We start from the raw sequence: 22,883 nt of genomic DNA, 5'->3' as shown, positions 1-22,883 counted from the left end.
GCCCAATGAAAAGGGCCCCTTGTCAAGATAATTATCAAAAACCCTGAAAAACTGTCCAGCCAACCCGATTCATATAGGCCACTTGCCCCTTTTACCCATTATAGGTAAATTTCTGTAAAAGATCATAGCCAGAAGATTCCTCGCACTCTATCATTCAAAGAGCCTCCACTCTGAAAAGCAGTACGGCTTCACAAAAGGAAAATGCACCGAACATGCCATTTGTGCCACGATGCTAGCCAGCAACACCAAGAGGAAATATGCCCTCGGGCTCTTTGTGGATTTTAAAGGGGCTTGGACACCCTTTGGTGGCAAAGCATCCTGGAGAAATTCTGAGAGGTTGGGGTGTCTGCACCAATGTATCGCCTAGTCTCCAGCTACCTGGACGACTGCCACTTCGTGGTCAAAGCACTCCCCGAGGAAGTTACCAGACCTTCAACTAGGGGTTGCCACCAAGGATCTATCCTGGGTCCCCTCGCTTGGAACGTGGGGTTAGACACCTGGCTATCAAAACACCACCCCAATATCACAAAGATAGCTTATGCTGATGATCTGGCTTTTGTCTTGCATGTGGATTTGAGACCACAATTGGAAGAAGTAGCCAACAATGTTCTAGATCTCTCACAGTGGTGTGAAAACCACAAACTTAGTCTCAGCTGCTAAAACTCAACAGATGCTCATCAAAGGACACCAATACCCAACCAGCTCTCCCCAGGCACCTCCGTAGCCAGGTGGGCAGGAGCAGCAGTGCGTAGCGCATGCTTCTTGATTAGACCGGGGTTCGAGCCCATGACCACCAAATACGGAGGATACAGAAAGGTCAGGGAATGACCACCACATATCCCCGGAGCAATATGGCCTTAGTTGCTAATGCTCCTAAAAACCAAATAACAAACAAACAAGGTCTCCCGAGATTTAAGTATCAGGACCAACGAATAAAGCTTGACCCTACCTACAAATATCTTGGAGTCCTGCTGGATGAGAAGCTATCCTTCAGAGAACATGCCAACTACATCAATGAGAAGATCAAAAAATATGCAGGCAAGCTCCTGAGGGTCACCAGGAGGAATTAGGGTCTGAAGGGGTGAACCTTAAATCTCTACTACGAATGTATTTTTCTCCCAATAGTCACCTATGGGGCTGGTACCTGGGGCCATAGAGTAAAACTATAAAACTACACCATAGTAAAACGATAGCTAGACCAAGCAAATTGTACCATCCTCCTGATGACCTCTAGGGCCTACAGAACAGTTTCTACTCCTCCACTGAATGTCCTATCCGGCAAATTACCTCTTCATCTTGAGGTGGCATACCATTATCTAATATGCCATAAGAGATCGAACCTCCCATGCAGCAGCAACAACATAACATTGGACCTGAACAACACCATCCAAGAAGAGAAGAAAATTATTGGACGTGAACTGATCTCCATCTGGCAGAATTCCTGGGCCGCCAACCCACTTGGAAGAACCACCCATAATTATATGTCAACAATGCAGGCGCACCCCAAACAGTTCAACAAATGGTTCATACCAAGCTTATACATGATTTTTCTACTAACTGGACATGGAAGCCTCAATGTAAAACTCCATGCATTGGGCCTGGTACAAAACCCTGCCTGCACCTGTGGAATGCCGCTGATGGCCCACCACATTACCTTCACTTGTGCGATTTACCAAGACCTGTGAATGCCTCTTCAGACTCTCACGGAAGCATATGCTCTGGAACAGGCACCTCTACTTACACAAACAAAGGAAAACGTTGCAGCATTCAATGATTTTGCAGAACAAAGGAAAACGTTGCAGCATTCAATGAATTCGATCTGCAACGACGTCTGATGGCTCACCCGAACTAGGATCCTGTCCAGACATGACCAGCCTGCGGGTTCCCCCCATATCCTAGCAGAATTCCTGACAAGAGGAACCTACTGAGAATGACTACCAAACTCGGAAGACACTCCGTACCATGACAGCTAACCCCATATTAGGGTGGGATTACACAATCTTGACTGTCACGCTAGTGGGAAACAGGTCTCTGCCTAGTAGACTACTAGAGAACCACTCGCTAAACCTCAGAGGATAGGATATCTACCCTCCGGGAACCCACCACTAGGTAGACTTGCTGACCCCTTTCCGGTGTGGGATTGGCTCACTGTCCATCACTAAAATCTATATTCTTCTACTACTCTCATCACTTAGTTTTCTAGGAAATGCCTTCTCCCATTCCCAACTTACTATCCTCTTATCCCCCCCCCCACTATCACAGACTCCTTTCACTTACTATTTGGGGCCCCTCCAGCTACTTTGGGATCCCAGCAAAGAGTCATCAGTAGTAGAACTTAGCGTGACTCCATGTGGCTAGGGATGGGGGCGCTAGGCCTAGTGTCTGGTGCACCTGGGCCACTATATGTCTGTTGGGTCTGGCCAACAACAGAACATGTTCTGTTGTTGGCCAGAAGTAACAGCTTGGACTATGCCCAGTACTGAGGACTCAGTGGAGAATGGGGGTGGGAACCTTGGGCCTGCAACAGTGATACAAGACATCTGAATCGGTGTATCCATACGCCTCGCTTTCTGTTCCAAAACATCCCAGAAGTGTTTAATTGGAGTGGTTAGGTGAATTTGGAGGACAGTCAAGATAGTTGATGTTCACTGTGTTCCTTGAATCACTCATGCATAGTGCAGGCCCGATGACACTGAGCATCGACATTCTTCGAAGATCCCATTTGTATCCCAGAAAAAATTCAAATGGCAGGTGTATGTGGTCTCTTAAGAGCTGCCAGTAGACCTAACTGATGAAACGTTTCATATGTTGCAGCAGGGTCGTAGGTCTTGCCAGCAAAACATGTCCCATATTAAGCAACTACACCCAACTGTCTGAATAATGGGCACCATGCACGATGTGCCCATGGATGTGTTGCTTGTATCACACACAAAAGCAGCCATGTGCATGTTGTAAGAGGTATTTGGACTCATCTGATCAGCACACTCATTTTCAGTCCTCCAGGTCCAACCAACGTGTTGTTGACACCACAGCATTCACTGTCGATGATGAACAGTGGGGAGGAGAGAGTGTCTCTTGAGCCATCTGCTGTGGAACCCCACATGTCTGAGTGTGCAGTGCATTTTCATTTGGGATATTGTTCTTGCATTCCCTATATTGTATTGCAATGTCAACTGTCACACAGTGACCTGCTATTGAGTCTGTACAGTGTGCTGCACTCTTTGCTCACCATGAATTTCCGCCTTGCATAATCCTTTACATTTCTGACAGCGGAAAGTAGTTTGACCCGTTCAACATCATCTGTAAGCAACTGACAAGATGTGCTGTTTCTGATTTGGCAGTACCTGACACATGAGCTCCTGCCATCGTGCCCTTTTGAAACTCCACAGTATCTTTACTATGCCTCATAAATGCTACTTTATCACTTTGACTTGCATGACTAGGTGCAAATTTTCACTGCTCTAGTATACAAAGCTGTTTAGCTTTTTATACTGCAAGCTATGCAGCCTAGTCTGTTACAGGTGAGGGAGGTCATAATTCAGTGATCATTGAGTGTATATACGAGCTTTTTGTTGTATACAGTATGATTTCAGTAAATTTTCAATAATATTGGGTCCTCTGTATCTAAGAGGAAAGATAATATGCAGACCTTCTCTATCAGTAGTAAATAGTATGCAGGCAACAATTCTTCCCTGCTCACTGTTTACTAAAGATAGAGGAGGCCTGCATATTGTTGTCCTTCCCAATTTTCATAGTTGACCATTGAAAATATCATTGAAATTATATAGTATACAACAATATGCCTTGTACATATTTAACTCACACTTTTAATCATTAGCATTGAATTTTAATTTTGTACTCCATAGATCCACTGGGTTATGTTGTTTCCTCTCCCATCCAGGTAATCTGCTTCAACCTATATGCATAACACGTACTCACTTGTATTTTATTTTTACCTTAACTTACAAGTCAAGTTCCTCCACTATGAGTTAGAAAAGAGGAGAAAGCAGCATGAATGGAGTCTCAGACAGTATGTTTTAAATGTTTTAAGACTGATTCTAATTTTGTATTTATAATATCTATTTTTTTTTTTTTTTTACAGGAAGAATCAAAACTTCATGATCTTGATGATGAGATTGAGACTTTTAAAGCTAATGTTGATTATTGTAATGAAAACATTACTGAATTCCAGTCCAATATTATGCAGATGGAAGAATCAAAGGTACTTGATGTAATTTCAGAAATATATATATTTTTTTCATTTTCACTAGTAGCAATATTAATACATTTGAAATATACATCATTACAGCAGGCCCCCGGTATAATGCGGTTTGCTTTACGCTGATTCGCTATAACGCTGTTCTTATATTATAACCAGCATCTGACTATAAAGCTGTCACAGATCACTATAACGCTCTTTTACAGATTGCATTTTTGGCATATTTAACGAAATCGTTTCATTTGATGGAGTCGATAGCTTGAAAATGATAGCAAAACAGCATTAAAACGTTTCCCACGCTCAGTGAAATTTTCTCGCATGCTAATTTAATTGCAGTACAGTAACTTGTTACGTAGTTCCAAGATAAACATTTTAAAAAAATTATCAAGTATATTGCTTGTAATATTTGCATTATATGCATTTATCTGAAGTCTAGTCATCACTCAGTACAGTATTAGACATTGTGTGTAACGGACAGTTTACTTGAACATTGTATCATAATTAATGCAACCAACGCAGTTACATTTTAGAAGAGTTAATAATGGCCGATAAGAATGAAAAAGCAAAAAGCATCTGAGTGCAGTACGAAGACTATAAATGTAAGAAAAAGACCTGAATTTGAAAATTAAATTAGACGTTTTGAAACGAATCGATTCCCGTCAATGATAAGCGGATGTGTGCCATAATTTAGGAATTGCAACTGTAAAAACAATTATAAAAAAAAATAGAGAGTTAATTTTAGCAGCGGGAAAGATAGTTGTTCCACTGCAAGCAACTAGGGCTAAGCTGGCTATTAGGATTGAAATGGAAAGACTTTAACTAATTTTATTGAAGATAAAGTTCAATGCAGAATTCAGTTAAGTTAAATATTATAAAAAAAAAAAAAAAAAAAGAAGAGAGAGAGATTAGCCAATATGATCTGAAGAAAACTCACCTAAAAAAAAAAAAAAAAAAAAAAAATGTGAAACCATTTAAAACTGGTAAGGGCTGGTTGAATAGATTTAAAATCTAGGGAGAAGCCGCAAGTGCAGATCAAGGAGCCGAAACTTTCAAAAAAGAACTTGTTAAAATTGTTGAAGAGAGGGGTATTGTGTGTGTGTGTGTGTTATACTTCTCAACAAGTTTATAACATAGATGAAGCAGGACTTTTGTGGAAACGAATGTCTAAAAGAAGTTTCATATTGAAAGAAGCAAAAAACATGCCAGGTTTCAAAGTGGCGAAGGATCGGGGGACTTTATTGTTGGGTGGTAACGCTGCAGGGGATTTAAAATTAATACCCCTTTTAGTTTATTTAGAAGAGGGCCAAAGTTCAACCCAAAATTGACACATTTTTCATGATTTAATTGGAATTTTAAGTTTAATTTTGATACGTAAATAGTTACCACATAATTATATACGTATGTAATGCAGAATATTTTATATGTACAAATATTTGAATATTAAATATTTTGACCGACATTTGTGCATCTTTTCACTACCGTTTATTATTGATTAGGAAATATCCTATGGCACCGACCGCAACTTACAAATACATATGTTACCTTATGGTAGCGCGGATTCACTTAGCGTTCTGTTTTTCCGGAACGAATTATCAGCGTTAAGCGGGGGTCACCTGTATATGCAAACAAGTTCACAAATTAGCTTTTAACCTACTGTCAGTTTTTAGTAGAAACAAATGAATCAACACAGGTTGCATTTGAATTAACAGTTCTACAAGCCAGTTGCTTTCAGACTCACAAACTACGGCAAAGGATGAATTAAGTTATAGATTAAAGATTTTAAGCATGGATGAGCTGTTGCACAGGTAGCACATTATACAAGTAGTGTAGGTTAGTGATGATGTTATGCCTGTGCACCTGTTGCACCTGCCTAGTTATGGCACTGGAAGCAGCATTTGTAGTTAAAACAGTCATGGATTCTAGAACTAACAGGAGGTGGGTGCTATAGAGTAACAAATCTTGCTACCCATTTCATTCCAGTGAACTCGTTTCGATGCAGAGAATGCTTTTTTTTGCTCGAGTGCATTGTTTTTACCATCAAGTTTAGTTGAAGCAGTCGAAAGGTGTGGTGGTATTTTAGCTGATTTGGATGAGATCCATCAATTTTCCCAAATGTTCAAGTAGGATCTTTTTTCACTACCTATGCTGTGCCAGTAATATGGAAACTGGCCATGTCAGTATCAGCAAAATGCAGTCCCTGTCATTTAAGACTGGTTTGAGGACAAAGCTTTTGAAAATTTTGTTTGGCTGGCTTAGAGTCTAGCCCCAACCCCACTTAACAAATATAGGGTGAATTGGAATGCCAGATTGGGATTGTAGCCTTTTTCTAAACCAGCTCTGGCAGCTGCTTTGCAGGAGGAATGGATTCAAGTTCTGGCTGATACTAGTAGAAAGTATGTTGAGTAGAGGCTGTCATGAAGGACAAAATTGGCCCTACTATGTATTTGACTTTTGAATTAGAAGCTCTTTTACAACTGTATGGGGGGGGGAAGAGAGAGACAGAGAACACTTTGGGCACAGTCTATATCCTCTGTGTACTGTGGTTTTTTTCACTCACCTGGAGAATCCTGTCATTTTTACTCACCTGCTCAGAGTCCCTAGATACATTGGGCTAGTGGTGAGAAAGGACAGCCCATTATATCTAAGTGCTCGGAACAGGTGAGTAATATTTTTATGATACCAGTTACATTCCCTCCAACGACTGCTACCACATCCCATGTTTTAAGTTTGAAATCAACAATGTTCAGGAGACACATCCAAATAGGAAGATCTAATTCTAGAAATATATGTGCAAAAGGACTTGGAAACTAGTCAACTTGTCTTTCTCAAAAACAATACTTAAGTTTATTTGAACAGCACAGACCACCTTCAAAAAGCAGTAAGATATACACCTTCATCATCTAAATACAAGTTATGCCTTTTATTGTATAGTGAAATTGCAACATTGACTATATTCAAGACTTAACCAGTACTCTACAGCTGCTTTCTGCTTGCAGGAGGTTTATTTTACCCCTCAAATTTTCCTTTCAATGAAAAATTGTTCTCTCTGTCAGTGAGATCATAATCATTGGATTCTTACCAAGTTTGGCTGGATCAGTAAATTCAACTAAATGACCATCTAGTTCAGTTTACTGATTCAGCCAAAATAAGCTCTCGTCAAACCCAAATAGAATCAGTTGCTGTGCATCTAATCTCCCAGATTGTATGTCAGCTTAGGCAATGAAATAGCTGAAAATCTGATGTTACTAGATCTGGTGAATATGGAGGATGGCCCGATATTTCAAAGCTACACTCATGCAGTGCCTCTACAACGCCTGTGTAACATGCTCCTGTGACTCTCTGGGCTTTCTGAAGGTAATCCAATAGCAACAATGCATCAGCATCCCAAAAAAACCCAAATCACCTTGCCATCAGAAGGAATCAACTTGACTTGGGAGAAAACAGCTGTATTTTCAATGTTTGAACTACTACTCCTTTGTTTTTGGCTGAAAGCAATGGACCTATATCTCATCCACAGTCACAAACCTTTCAAGAAAATTTTCTTTATCTGCCTGAAAACAGTGTGAATCTTCACTTGACAAGTGTTGTGGCATTTTTGTTCTGATGTCAACTTTGGAACCTGTCGTGCTGACACTTTTTCATAGCATGGTGAGAATGTCTGTTATTACTTGATACACATGTTCAATTGAAATTCCCAAGACTGTGGTAATGTACTGCACTGTCACTCATCACCAGATCATGCACACTTTTAACAACTTCTGGAGTGATGGATGTTCCAGGTCTTTCACAGCTTGGGGAATCTTCGTGGCTCTCCCTCCCTTGTTTAAATTCTGCTCTTCACTTTTTAACCACGGAACAGAAAGGGGCATTCCCCCACCCCAAGTGTTGTAACCATATCCTAATGAATTGCCTTTGGCATTAGTCCCTTTCCCCAAATATTGGATGACTGCATGGATTACTATTTGAATTGTTATGCATTAAGTACAGAAATTTTTTATACTGTTAACACTGTACCACTATCCTTTCATGCTCGGGCCACAAACTTTATGAATGTCAGTCATACTTCAGTTTAAAGTTCAAAACATGTATCGGGGTGAACCCCCTCTCCCAGAAAATTGGTTTTTGTCCAGTGTGTGGGCAATTTACAGATAATAACTGTGCAATATGGTCCATGTCACTAATGCACCTGAAACCTACAATCTTCAGTATAAAGTTGGATTAATATTTGTAAAATAATAAGAGGAGTTTACCTCAATATAGTATATAGTATTGAGCATTACAGCTCTGGTTCATACTATATAAAGTTGGATTAAACAAACAATGCAAGAACATCGCTGCTCATTATTTTGAAGCCACTGTAACTCTTTACTACCAAATTATTTTGTCATTACAACTCTCTAGCAATAATATACCTTCCGTGGCACTGTAATGTTTGCTATTAAGACATTAACACAAGTTTCAGTCTGTCTCCTTTACCATACTTAATACTGGTATGCGTGCATGTGTGTGTGTGTGTGTAGACACACAGTTGCCAAACTGGAAAATTTCTGCAACTGATCTCTTAATTTCTTCCTTGATGCTGTTTCCAACCACAGAATGGTCTTTTATAGTTAGTTAGTTAGTTGGTTTTTAGGAGCATTAGCAACTAAGGCCATATTGCTCCGGGATATGCGGTGGTCATTCCCTGACCTTTCCGCATCCTCCATATTTGGTGGTGACGGGCTCGAACCCCAGTCTAATCAAGAAGCGTGTGCTACGCACTGCTGCTCCTTCCCACCTGGCTACGGAGGCACCAGGTCTTTTATGGAATTCCCTGTGGGCATTGATCATTTTCCAATCATTGGCAATCTGCTAGCAACACAGCCTCCATTAGCCCCAACCCAGCAGGAAATGGAAATTCTCAAGTGGACAAAATTTTAATTAACTTTTTTCAGTGGTTGAGAAAATTATGTGCCTGGAGCCCATCAATAAAGCTACCAATTGTATCACATTAAATCTCTTAAATGTAGCCAAACGCTCAATTCCTCTCTTCAATTTCCTGTCTCTGAAGGCATTTTAATTATTAGTAGAAGAATGCAGGAAAGCAGAGAAGGAAAAAATAAATAGATAAAAAAAAATAAAGTTTGGAATTTGTTTTGTTGGGTTCCAACTTTGATATAAAAAAGTAAGGGCAAAAGCTTGTCAAAAATTAATAAATCCTGAACCCCATTTGCTGCTAACATTAATAGAAACACTGATTCCATTATAATATGAGGAAGGTTAGGAGGAAAAGGAAGTTTTGTCCAAGACAAAAACACAGCAGTGCTGCCTGGCCAGATGGGATATATTATGCTACAATATCTTCATGCCATAAATTTACACCAGAGGCTGATTTATTATCATGGAATCTTTCTGGAAAACATTTATTCCCCTTTTTTGGCACTAGTCCACAGTCCTAGCCTTTAAGCATGGAAAAGATCTTGCTAATCCTTATTTACAGACCTATCTCTTTCTACAGTTGCCTTGGTAAACTTCTTGAAAAAATGATCCACAGTCATCTTTTCTGGATCTGTGGAGTTCCTCAGGGTTCAGTGTTGGGTCCGTTGTTGTTTTCGGTGTTTATGAATGACATTGATGATGGGATATCAAGTTTAATGTCCAAGTTTGCAGATGATACAAAGATTGGCAGGGTTGTTAAGGACACTACTGACGCTTTGCTGCTGCAACAGGATCTGGAAAGGTTGAACAGATGGGCTGAGAGGTGGCAAATGAAGTTTAACATTGACAAATGTAAAGTACTACATATGGGAAACAGTAACCCCAGAGCAACATATCAACTCTGCAGTACTACACTGACAGTGGTGGAGAATGAAAAGGACCCGGGGGTAATTGTGCAGGCAGATATGAAGTTCTCTGAGCAGTGCAGACGAGCTGCAAGAGTAGCTCATGGTGTCTTGTCAATGATATACAGGAATTTTTCTAGCAGGGATAAGGAGGTGATTATTCCCTTGTATAAGGCAATGGTTAGGCCACATCTTGAGTACTGTATACAGGTCTGGAGGCCTCATTTCAAGAAGGATGTAGAGCTGCTGGAACGGGTACAGAGAAGGGCAACAAGATTAGTGAATGGAACAAAGGGTTGCTCTTACGAAGAAAGGCTTAAATTTTGCAAATTACAGAGGCTGGAGACTAGGCACCGGCGAGGTGATCTGATAGAGGTGTATAAGGCTTTGAATGGTTTGAGCATGCTCAATGCCAATGGGATTCTTCATCTTGCTCAAAATAATCACCTCAGAGGGCATAAATTCAAATTGAGGAAGGACGGATGTCGGATAGATGTGCGGAAATTTGCCTTTGGCCAGCGGGTGGTTGGTGGGTGGAACCGACTTCCGTCACTTGTTGTTGAAGTTGATAGCCTAAACAAACTTAAGGCTCAACTGGACAGGTATTTCGAACGAACGGAGGGGTGAAATGGGAGTGGTGTTTTTTTTTTTTTTTTTTTTGGCTGATGCTGAATAAGCTTGCTTTCTTGCATCATATGCCTCTGCTAATGCTAATTGAGTCTCAACACAACATCTAATGAGAAATTGTCAATTGGCTTTCTCCAAAACAGGTCCTCTTTTGATTGCATGATTGAGGCTGAGTCTGCCATTCATAACTCCTTTGTTTTGTTAATCATGAAAGCCTTGTTGTGGTTTTCATAGATATTGAAAGTAATTCAATACTACCTGGTTGAATTAAATTCTCAGTTACCTTCATACCCTTGGTCTCCACAAGAAACCTCCCTATATTCAATGAAAATGTCTTCCAGCATCATTCTTTTCAAGTTCAATATCAAAACATCCTTTTCATGGCATTCTTTCAGGAAGGAGTACCACAAGAACCCATACAGTGCATTGCTTTTTGTCCTTAGAATAGATCCTAAGCTTTGAAAATACTGTTGACACTTACCTGTATGCTGATGATATCTCTATTTTGTCCCATTCCCAGAGTATGAGATCAATTGAATTGCCACTACAAATATCCCTGAATAAAATATGAAAGTGGACAATGCTCAGTGGTATCACATTAAATTTTTGGGTTTAATCCTCAACAATAAACTAAATTTCTTTTGAGCACATTAAATTTATACATACTACTTCTTCTTCTTCTTCTGGTGTTATAACCCAGAGTGGACCTTAGCCTTCCTGATCTTCCACCAGTAAGCCACCCCAGAAGTCAAACTTCTCCATCTTCTTATTCTCATGGTCTTTAAGTCCTCTTCTGTGTCATCCATCCATCTTTTCTGCTGTCTTCCTCTTGCCCTCCTATCGATAGGTTTCCATTCCATTATCCTCTTAGTTGTTCTGCTGTCATCCCTTCTCATTACATGTCCCAATCAAGCAAATCTCTGGCTCTTCATAAATCTGACGATGTCTGCATCCTGAATAAGATTGTCAAGTTCATGGTTCATTCTGATCCTCCAGGATCCATCAATGTCTTGTATGGGTCCAAAGAATTTTCACAAAATTGTATGCTCAAACACTCAACAACCGCTCATCTTTACTCGTTAATGTCCAAGCTTCAGAACTGTATGTTACAACCAGTCTAATGAGAATTTTGTATATCCTTAATTTTAAACGTCTGTTCAAAACTCTGGACTTCATTAGTTTTTCATGTGCATAGGCATTAACCCCAGGGGCTGACATCTGGTGAGTATGGGCTTGACACACCCAGGGTCCTGAGCTGGATATCATCATTCTTCTTTTTCTTGGTGATTCCCTTCTACTTTTGTGTCTCTCTCTCTCTCTCTCTCTCTCTCTCTCTCTCTCTCTCACCCTCGGGGTAATTCAGAAAAATTTTTTTTTGACTGGTGCAGCATAAGCCTCAGGCTTCCTTGCACCATATGGCTATTAATAATAATAATAATAATAATCTGTTTCCACTCAGGATGCGGAACTTAATATTCATTAGTAATAGAGTTGGACTGGTTTATCTGTGAACCTAGATAGAAGAAATTTTGAACATTCTCAAATGAGAAGCTGCTGGTTCTTAAATTTTCCATGTTATCTGCCGTTCTCCAGACTTCCATATATTTTGTCTCCACTTCAATTATCCCAAGTCCTCTTCTTTTTGCTTCACTATCCAGCCTGGCCACTGTTTCCTCCAGTGCTCCTTTAGTCCTACTGATAAAAGCAACATCATCAGCATAGGCACAGACCTGCACTGTCTTTGTGCCTGTGTCCAGTCACTTCTAATTTTCTGACAGTCATCTCTAAAAACAAGTTAAATAACACAGAGAGTGCATCACCCTGTCTAACACCAGCATTAATGTCAAAGAGAGTCGTAATTTCTCACCACTACTTTAGAGCCATCCAGGGTTGCTTTTATGAGCCTAACAATCTTTGCAGGTATACCCAGGAGAAGGAGATCATTTATCATTTTCTCTCCATTGAATGAATCAAAAGCTTGTTTGAAATCTACATATAGGTTAAATAAGTGTATATTATACTCAAATGCTTTTTCCTGTATCTACCTCAAAATGAAAATCTGGTCAGTTGAGCAATTGGGTCTGCAACCAAACTGATATTCTGCAATAATTTTCTCTGAATATGCTGCCACTCTGTTATAAACAACAACCAACAAAACCTTGTAAGTAATATTCAAGAATGTAATACATCTATAGTTAGTGTCCATTCATCTGGGATTTTTCCTCATACCATGTTAATAGTATCAGATTATGTATTCTTCTCCATAGTGTCACTCCACCATTCATGAGAAACTCTTCAATTATTCCATCAGCTCCTGATGCTTTAAAGTTCTTTAAGCACTTAATAACATTTCAAATTTCTTCAAAACTAGGGTCTTCAATGGTTCTACTGTATAGTACAATAGCTGTTTTTTTTTTTTTTTTTTCAGTCTTACCTCCTGTCAAAATAGTTTTTTCACTGTTTCAGAATCTCCTTTTTTCAGTCAGCAAGTTCCCTTCACTATCCCTACATGCAGTAACTTTTAATCGGAATTCCTGTGTTTTCTTTAATCTTCTTATGAAACTTTCTACTTTCCTTCTTGTTGTAATGTGCTACCATTTCGTCGACCTTCCTTCTCAAAGCTTCTTTCTTTTTTTTTATACACAACCTTAGCAATCCGTTTTTCCTTGTGTTCACTATTCTCTCTGCTATTCCACTGTAAACATTTCACCCTGGCTTATGTCTTCAATTCTATTGCTGCTCGACACTCGTCATCATACCATTCCTCATTTCTCAGCTTTGAGGTCTCACCCAAGGTTTACGTGTGCTGCACCAAAAATTGCAGCCCCTATGCAAGTCCATTCATCTTCAATCATATTTTTTTCCTGTTCCTGCAGTCTTCGGGCCAACTCTGCTTGGTACTTTGTTTCAACAAGTCTATCTTTCAATTTCTCTACATTCCACCACTTAGTTTTCTCAGCCTTTCCTCTTGCTACTAGAGCTGTTTTATATTTCAGTCTGGTTCCCACTAGAAAATGATCAGAATCAGAGCTGACATTCTGAAAAGAATGGACATTTTCAATTGCAGTAGCCCACCTCTTAGAGACCAGCACATCACCAATCTGATTAGCCTGATTTGTATCCAGGGATTTTTCCCTGTACTTTTATGACTATTCTTTCTTGGAAACCAGGTAGTCATGACCTTGAAGTTGTTGTCAGAAGCATGTGCTGCTCTAAGACCATTATTGTTTATTTCTTCATGGAGGCTGTCTCCCAAATAGACCCATGAAAACTTCTTCCCTGCCAAATTTAGTGTTGAAGTCACTGAGAGTTATAATAGCATCATGTCTTTGAATTCTTTCACACACAGCCTGGAGTATTGTAAAATGCATCTGCAGTTGGAGATGTATTTTACAATGAACCGAAGGTACTCCAACCGCAATATGTAATTGTAAAAATATGTAAAACCGTAATGTGTACTCCAAGCGTACACATTAACGAAGGTCACATTATGGAATTTACATTTAATTCTAAGGCTGCAAATTCTCCAGACACTGGTGTGAAGGCAAGTAGCAATCTGCGTGTTCTCTTAGAAATCAGAAATCCTACACACTGTTCTCCCTGTGTGTCATCAATTCCAGAGTAATACATTTGTAAATTTCAACTTATTAATCATACCTTTACCTTTCCATCTAACTTCTTGGAGAGCAACAATATCCATCTTAAACTTTCAAACTTCTTCTTCTATGCTGTTCATAGCTCCAGCCTGCAACAGGATAATCGCGTTCCAAATCTCAATACCAAATTTATGTCCTTATTTCAAGGCCTGGGCTGTCCGGTTTCATTCGTCAAGTTATACATAATGGTTAGATTTTTTTATAGGGCAGGGTTGTCATCCCTGTGCCCAAATCCAAACCTGGAGGACCAGGATATGTCTTTTTGACTCTCTCTTTACTTTCGACTTGTTCAGCTTGGAAGGCCCTACCAGTAGCTAAGCTACTACCGACATAGCTCTCAGGATCACTAGAGTGCACAAGCCCCACCACCATGTCAAGGTAGAGATACCATTGGTGGGGAAATTTACACATAGCATTTTAATTTACACATGGCACAAATACAAAATTTATACATACTACTTGCTTCAAATAGCTGAACTTCTTAAGAGCTTTATCCATCTTAGCTTGGGAAGTAGGCTATCACCCCGCTTTGCTTATACAGAGCATTGATTAGATCCTGTCTGGATTATGGCACTCCCACCTAGCATTGTGCTCAAAAAAGTGTACTATACTGGCTTGATTCCATACAGCACAATGCTCTGTAGATTACACTTGGTGGCTTCAGGATATTGCTGACTCAGTGCTATTTTAAGTCTTATGAGCCAACTGTTTCTCTAGAAAAACAAAGGGGCTCAGTGTTATTTAAATGTGATAGAGATGTATAAAGTCCTGAAGGGAATCGTCAGTAAAATGAACAAGGGATGTATAGTTTGATTGGCAAAAGAGAACCAGAGGGCACAAATACAAAATTTTGAGGAGTAACAGAAAGCTGGATCTCATGAAGTTTACTTTGGGCAAAGTAAAGTGTGTTAGTTGTCTGGTGGCACTGGGGGTTTCCCCCATCTCTGTGTTGTATTCTTTGTGTAGACCAGAGATTTAAAGTGTGTGGGGAATGGTTTGTTGTGTAGTGTTATGTTCTGTTGTTTCTCTGACCCTTTAGCTTTTGGGCCCCTATTGGGACTCACCATTGCCCACACTTTGCCACGAGGAGGCAGGTTAAGCACCCCAGTAGATTATTTAAGTACTCTGGCAATCCCCCGTCACCTATTTTCTGAGGATTTCAGTGGAAAAACCTATATATTTAAAAAAAAGGGGGGGGGGGGTGAATGCTAGAATTTGGAAAGGCCGAAAGAGGTTTACGGTTGAATTTTTAAACATTAAGAATTTGGTTGCATTGTTAGGGACATACTCAGTCGGTTTAGTTAGAGGGAGGAGACTGGGGAAATAGGTAGAAGGATGGGGACAAAAGAGTAGGCATCACCAAAGACGTCAGTGGGGACGAGCCTGACTAGGCAAAATATGGGGGGCAGGGAGGGGAGGAGACAGACCCATCTCCTCCCTTCCCTGCCTGGGGATGGGATTTTAAAGGGAACTGGGTTGGAGTACCCAGTTCAGATTGCCAAATGACGTGTTGACAGCAAAGTTGCAGTGTGTTTTCGTTGGTGATTGTTGGCAGGTCTTGTCGAACATAGTAGGAAAGTCAAACTGCCCATCTTGCTCCGGGGGTGGTATATGTTAGCTGGTAGTGGGGAACCCACCAGGCAAGGGAGGTGGAGAGACACGCATTCACTTCATTCAGCTCTGTGCACCAGCGCTACCTGGGCTGCCGCCATGGTTGCTGCCCCACTGGTTGTCATTTTTTATAGCCTCAATTTAACTTTTTTATTAAAACATGTAGCAGAAATGTATTTTAAATAAGTCATATATATATTATGTGAGGTAAAAGTTAGGCAAAAGTAATAATAATAAATAAATATGAATATGTAGCTATCATTAGAGGCAGCAAATGCACATCCTCCACATGAAGCTTAATTATATCTGATAATTAAAATAAATATGATATTTAAAATAAAAACATCAGCCAGTAGTACGGCAAAAATGCAGAGCGAAACGAAACGCAAAATAATATAAAATAAACAAACAAGGAAGGGAAAGTAGAGATAATAGAACCAAAAGGTAGTCGATAATCCCCTGTATAATTTAGTCATTAAACCCAAGAAGGGAAAGTAGAGATAATAGAACCAAAAGGTAGTCGATAATCCCCTGTATAATTTAGTCATTAAACCCAATTAATAAAAAGATGTAAATTTAAAATAATGCCAATTATATATAATTTAGCGGTACCCCCCTGAAGGTACCAGTTCCAAAAGACGTGAAATATCACCAAAAAGGGGTTAAAGAAACTACAAAAACTAAATTATCAAAAGGATAGACTGACCATCATGCCCCATATCGACAGAGGACCACGAGGCCAATAATGGTCATGGAATCGCTGCATTTCAATCATCATACAAATCATTGCAAAGGCGGAAATATCGAAGAACCAAACCACCCTTCCATTCTCCGATAGATCAACCAATGCAGAGGATTTGTATGGCAGTGGTCCTTATGCAGCGAAAAATAATCTATAGAACAGACAGCAGGATGTGCATTTGCTGCCTCTAATGATAGCTACATATTCATATTTATTTATTATTATTACTTTTGCCTAACTTTTACCTCACATAATATAAATTAGTGGTAGTAGTGGGTTGATATGCTAAATAAGCAGCGCCTGTGCCGCCATCTATTCTTTTATTGTGCCCTCCCCTCATATATATATATATATATATATATATATATATATATATATATGAGGGGAGGGCACAATTTTCCATTGTTGCCTCAGGCACTAAAATGGCTTGCCATGGCGCTGGTGTTTGTGTTGTTAGAATTTGGAAAATATATACTAACAAAATGTTTGTTAGTATATATAAAGTAGTGTAAGTTATTATTAACTTTGTATTCTTTCAGCCAATTACATTTGCTCTTCCACTCATTCCCATTCACCCATTCACTCTCTTTCCCTCGTGCTGGATCACCCTTTCTTTCACCAAAACTGACATTTATTCCCTTTACCATAATTCCTAATTCATTCTTTCACTCAGTGACCAGCCTATCCATTCTTCTTTCATTCTACATTGCATCCCCTTGCTACCAGCCTACTGATATTTTTCAGCTAATCTGCTTCCCTGGCTGCCTGTACATCTCCCTCCCCTACATAATTACTTTTTTTGTGTGAGGCCCCAGGTTCCTACACATGGCAGGGTAGTTCTGGGGGGGAGGTATCCAGGTCAATTTGGTTTTGTCATGTCAGGGTGCAGAATACTGCTGTCCTGACAGTTATTAGATCATCATCTGGGCGTGATGGGAGACATGGGCAATGTTAACTATTGATTATTGTTTAATTTCTGAGGGGCTGAATTGCCATTCTTCAGATAGTTCTGCGCATTTCAAATAATTTGTGTGTGAATTTTGTAAAGGCTTTATAATTTTCCTCTTCTATAATGAATAGATGTTCTTCTCTCCTTGGAAGGGGATCGATCTGTGCTATTAGCTGTGTTCTGGGGATGTCATTAAGTATACATTCATATAGAATATGTGCCCAGTCTTCACTCTTGCCACAGATGCAATTTGAGTCAGCCCTAAGTAGGTTTGTTTTGCCTTTAGGGAACCTGTCAATATGAATGTTGTAAAAAGTCCAGGGGCATACCACTTAGGTGGCTTTGGGCTGACCATTGCCACCCATGGCAGAAACCTTTTGGTAACTATACCTCTGGTTTCCTGCTCCCATTTTGTTTACCATAGCTCATGGAGCTTTGTGGCTATTCTTTTTCTTTCAGCATTGAAGGTGTTGGCTGTATCAAGGGCTATCCCTAGAAATTCAAAATATATCACTAATTCACAGAGGTGTTCAAAAGGTGAACCAAGTAACTAAAGGTGACACAAGAAAATAATGAAGTCACTGGTTAAAGAAGCATTGCAGGATCATCAAGACGACTGCAGTAATAGTTAAGACAGCATGGGTTTGTTAAAGGGAGGTCTTGTCTGACCCAATTTGATTGGATACTATGATGTGGTCAAAAAGGAACTGAATGTCAAAAATAATTTTGATATCATATATTTGGATTTCAGGAAAGCTTTTGATAATGTTGCACATGGAGACTGCTGTACAAATTGGAGAGGTATGGCATTAAGTATTAGTTGCTACAATAGATAAAGGGATGGTTGAGTGGAAGATGACAGAGAGTGGTAATCAATGGACACTGCTCTTCGTGAACAAATGTTATTAGTGGAGTTCCCCAGAGTTTGGTGCTGGGCCCATTGTTGTTTTGTGTATTCATCAATGATATTGATGAAGGTATATCAGGATTAATGTCCAAGTTTGCAGATGATACAAAGGTTGCCAGGGTTGTTAACGACAGTAAATACAGTATGCTACTCCAACTAGATCTAGATAAGTTGGGCAAATGGGCTGAGCAGTGGCAACTGAAGTTTACCATTGACAAATGCAAAGTACTGCATATGAGTAACAATAACCCAAGAGAAGCATACCAGCTGTGTGGTACTACACTCAGGAAAGTGAAAAAGACCTGGGGGTAATCGTGCAGTCAAATATGAAGTTCGCTGAGCAGTGCAGACGGGCTTGCCATGGCAGGTCATGGAGTCTTGTTTTGCTAGCAGGGACAGGGGTGATTATCCCATTGTACAAGGTAATGGTCAGGTCACACCTAGAGTACTGTGTACAGTTCTGGAGGCCTCATTTTAGGAAGGATGTAGAGTTGCAAGAATGAGTACAAAGAAGGGCAACAAGATTGGTGAGAGGAACAAATTGGTGCTCTTACCAAGAAAGGCTTAAGTTCTGCAAATTGCAGCACCTGGAGAGTAGACATCTGTGAGGTGATCTGATTGAGGTGTATAAGGGCTTGAATGGGTTGAGCAAGCTGAATGCTGATGGGATTCTTTCTCTTGCTCAGATTAAGAACCTGAGGGGCATAGATTCGAATTGAGTAAAGACAGTTGTAGAATTGATGTACGGAAATTTACTTTTAGCCAGCAGGTGGTTGATTGGTGGAACAGATGTTCATCTTTTGTTGTGGAAGTTGATAGCCTAAATAAATTTAAGACTGAGCTGGACAGGCATTTGGAACAAATGGAGGGGTGAAGTCGGAGGGTTTTTTTTTTGTCTGATGCTGCATAAGCTTGCTTTCTTGCATCATATGCCTCTACTAATGCTAATTCTGTGGGTATGCTCTTTTTAAGTCTATAGTACAGGCCTCTTTTGGCTACTTCCATGTAAAGTGGGAGAGCTTCCATTATTTCAACGGAACTGCAAAATTGCTAAATGAATCCAACATTGATATCCTAAATAAAAACATTAATATCAAAAAAGAGCTGCAAAGGTTTTACAATCAAACTACTAGAGAATGAAAGTAAATGACTAATTTAATAATAATAACAATAATAATACTATAAAGATAGGTATACTTAGCTTTAACAAAAAAAAAAAAAAAATTTTTTTTTTTTTTTTTTTCAATGAACAAAGATAAGAAATAACAATTAGGAAAAAAAAAAAAAAAAAAAATAGGGATAACAATAAGAATAATAACACAAATCAATTAATGCAACTACTTAATGTGAACTATCAAGAAAAGAAAACAACAAAATACTTAGAAATACAAATTTCTCTGTTACCACAGCATTTGCTCAAATGCAAATCGCTTTTAACTTATGATATGCATTGTATATATTGTAAATTGACCTTGTATATTTCAAATTGTGTATTGAGACCTGACATTGTGTACAGATTGTAAATAGAATTATTACTGTATTGCTACTGTCATATTCCTCCTCTGTAAGGCTTCGGCTGTTTTGGAGTAATAAATAAATAAAAAAAAAAAAAAAAAAAGCTCCGGCCAGCAACTATAGCGCAGGTGGACTCACTGTGCGACATGCTCTGATAATGGTGAGAAGTATTGTCCTTTGTATCGATTCTAATTTATTCTTGCTTCTTACTATGGCTGAGCAGGTAAACCACGCACCAGCTTCATAGGTGATAACAGTAGGAACATTGTATGGGATATGATTGCCAGGAGCTTTCTTTAAAGCCCCCAGTCTGAACGACTGATCCTGGCAATCATACCTGCATAATTTCCCACTTTCTTCATCAAATAGGTCTTTGGGCAGTGTGTCATACACCATTTCAATGAATTGTCTCTAACAGTGGTCGAGGTTAATGGTTGCATTAAGTTCAAAGCAGAATTGGAAAGGCACCATTTCTTGGCAATGGGCAGGGTATGAATGATGGATTTCCCTTGCAGATGTAGAAAAAAACTAGCTTCCCTGCATCATTTAGGCATTACAAAACTACTACTATACAGCCAAAATTCAGAATTGCTGTTTGCATCCTATTCATCCCTATCTTAGCACATTAGCATTATGCTACCCATCAATAATATCCAGACATCGCTCCATTTATAATTACCTGAAGAACCACGTGTCAGACACGACTATAAATATGCCCATAGTTCATCAACGGGACAGTAGTAAATTGTGAATACAAGATGCCACAATTGACGGGGTTAGCAGACTTCCTGGTTGGAATGATAGAGTATCATGAAATAATGCAGAAGACCTTCAAAGTTGATGGAATGTGTCAGGTGAGAGCCCTGAAAGGATAGTCTAATTGCAATGCAGGCTGACATTGCAGCATGCATGCACACATGCGCATGCTCACAGTGATGATTGGGCTACGTGTAAATACCAGTACACTGTTTAGCATGTAGAAAAATATGGGTTGCCACTAATCACATTGATGTATGCCAGATGCTATCTAGCTTGCCAGATGCTATCAAGTTGTACGTGCATGAGCATGGATAGAACATACTCGCCTGACTTGCTTCCATCTACTCATGGACAGTACTGTACCCCAGTGCCTCCATTGTTCAGAATTTCTAATGTTTAAGCATTCTTATTGACTGGCTCCACTATTATACTGACAGAGCTACATCTCTTCTATCAGAAATTTTGTTTTCTGAAACAAATCAGAGTATTTTTCTTTTTCTGGACAGGTATCTGTGATCAAGAAAGGTTGTAGTTAGGTTTCTTAATGAACTTCTAGCACAATTCTCATGAATAGGTGTATTATAGCCACTGAAGCTTATGCACCACTAAATACCCATCTCTCTCTCTCTCTCACAAGGAATTGGACAGAATCTTCCTGTCAGGAGAAATAGTTCATCTTTAAACTCCATCTTGATATATGATTAATATACGAGGGGGGGGGGGTGTTTCAAAATGGTTGTACCCTTACCTAGAAATAATAGCCCTGGAAAGGTGAAACTTCACATGAACTTTAATCCTTTTCTGTGTACCCTCCATGTATAGTAACACATTTCTCCCATCTATAGATCAGTTGTTTAATGCCTTGATCATAGAATCTGCACTTTTTGCCTGAAACCACTATTCCATTCCATTGATGACTTCCTCAGTCTCCGGATCATACTGGTACACCCAACATTCGTCATTTGTCACCAACTGATCAAAAAGGTTCTCAACATCCATATTACACAAATCCAACAGTTGGCGAGAACATTGCATTCGACATTGCTTTTGCAAACGTGTCAGCAATTTTGGAACTCATCATGTGGAAACCTTAGACATGTAAAATGCTGTGGGCAGACCCATAACTAATTCCCACTGCATTTGTAATGAAATGAATTATCACGCGTCTATTGCTCAGCCTTTGCAACCGTATCACTGTCCGTGGATGTTGACGGCTTTCCTTCTCTTGGCTAATCAAAGACACTTGTATGACTGCACTGGAACACCCGTTTCACTTTTTTTACTGTGTCATAGGACGGACAATTCTGCCCATGCACAGCTTTTATTTCTTCATCAATTTCCTTAGCTTTCTTGCTCTGCAAATGCAGGAACTTGATCGCTGCTTATTACTCCCTTTTGTCAACCATAGCATCCTTCCTCAGATTTCTGGCTCCATCTCTGGTGTATGATCACCTACGGGAATGAAATTTCATATGTTAGTTATTGAATATGTGGACAACTTATATTAAAACCATTATCTTCCTAATGATAATACCCTGGTCAGGGTATGGACTTTCTGCTTTCCCCTCATAAATCCTGCAAAGAGACTGTGCCAGCGCTGAACATGGTGTGCGGTAATTGAATCCCACCTTACAGATATAAGAGTCAACAGTTCCCCAGTATTTGTCCCTCTCGGTGGAAGTGCAGTCCAGGTAGCAGCATCCGTGTTTAAATTGGTTGATCTTCTGTTTAAAATTTGATTGGCAAACCTCAGAAATGCCAAGAAATTGTCTGCATTATTTAATAAGGATGAGGTTTCTGTCCAGTCATATACTCTTGTCAGGAGTATATGACTGGACAGTTCAGGAGAATATTTTCATTGTAAGTTTTTAACCACTGTTATTTTAATTGATTTTAACCATATATTTGTATAATTAATATATTCTAAAGTTTAGTCATTTTGGGAAATAATTATATTTATTTATTTATAATTATAGTGAATTATCTTGCTGTTTTTATTTTGCCAATTTTGACTGGAGGGAGCCCTAATAGTGCATATAATGATAAAAAGGCTGTGACTATGCTATCAAGGAGTTG

At 39.4% G+C, this 22,883-nt stretch overlaps 1 protein-coding gene across 2 annotated transcripts in view; it reads left to right on the top strand.

The window, feature by feature from the left end:
* The window catches only part of LOC150087230 (kinesin-like protein KIF21A), a 779,086-nt gene that overhangs the window by 493,661 nt on the left and 262,542 nt on the right, over positions 1-22,883 (top strand). For both annotated transcript variants that reach the window (XM_090371900.1, XM_090371899.1), the window contains exon 22: positions 4,103-4,222. In XM_090371900.1, the coding sequence (XP_090228026.1) occupies positions 4,103-4,222 (120 nt within the window). The remainder of the gene's footprint in view (positions 1-4,102; positions 4,223-22,883) is intronic.

This window comes from Mastigoproctus giganteus, chromosome 4 (assembly GCF_048544385.1).
Source record: "Mastigoproctus giganteus isolate SK-2022 chromosome 4, ASM4854438v1, whole genome shotgun sequence".
NCBI lineage: Eukaryota > Metazoa > Arthropoda > Arachnida > Uropygi > Thelyphonidae > Mastigoproctus > Mastigoproctus giganteus.
This window is presented reverse-complemented; position numbering and strand designations above follow the sequence as displayed.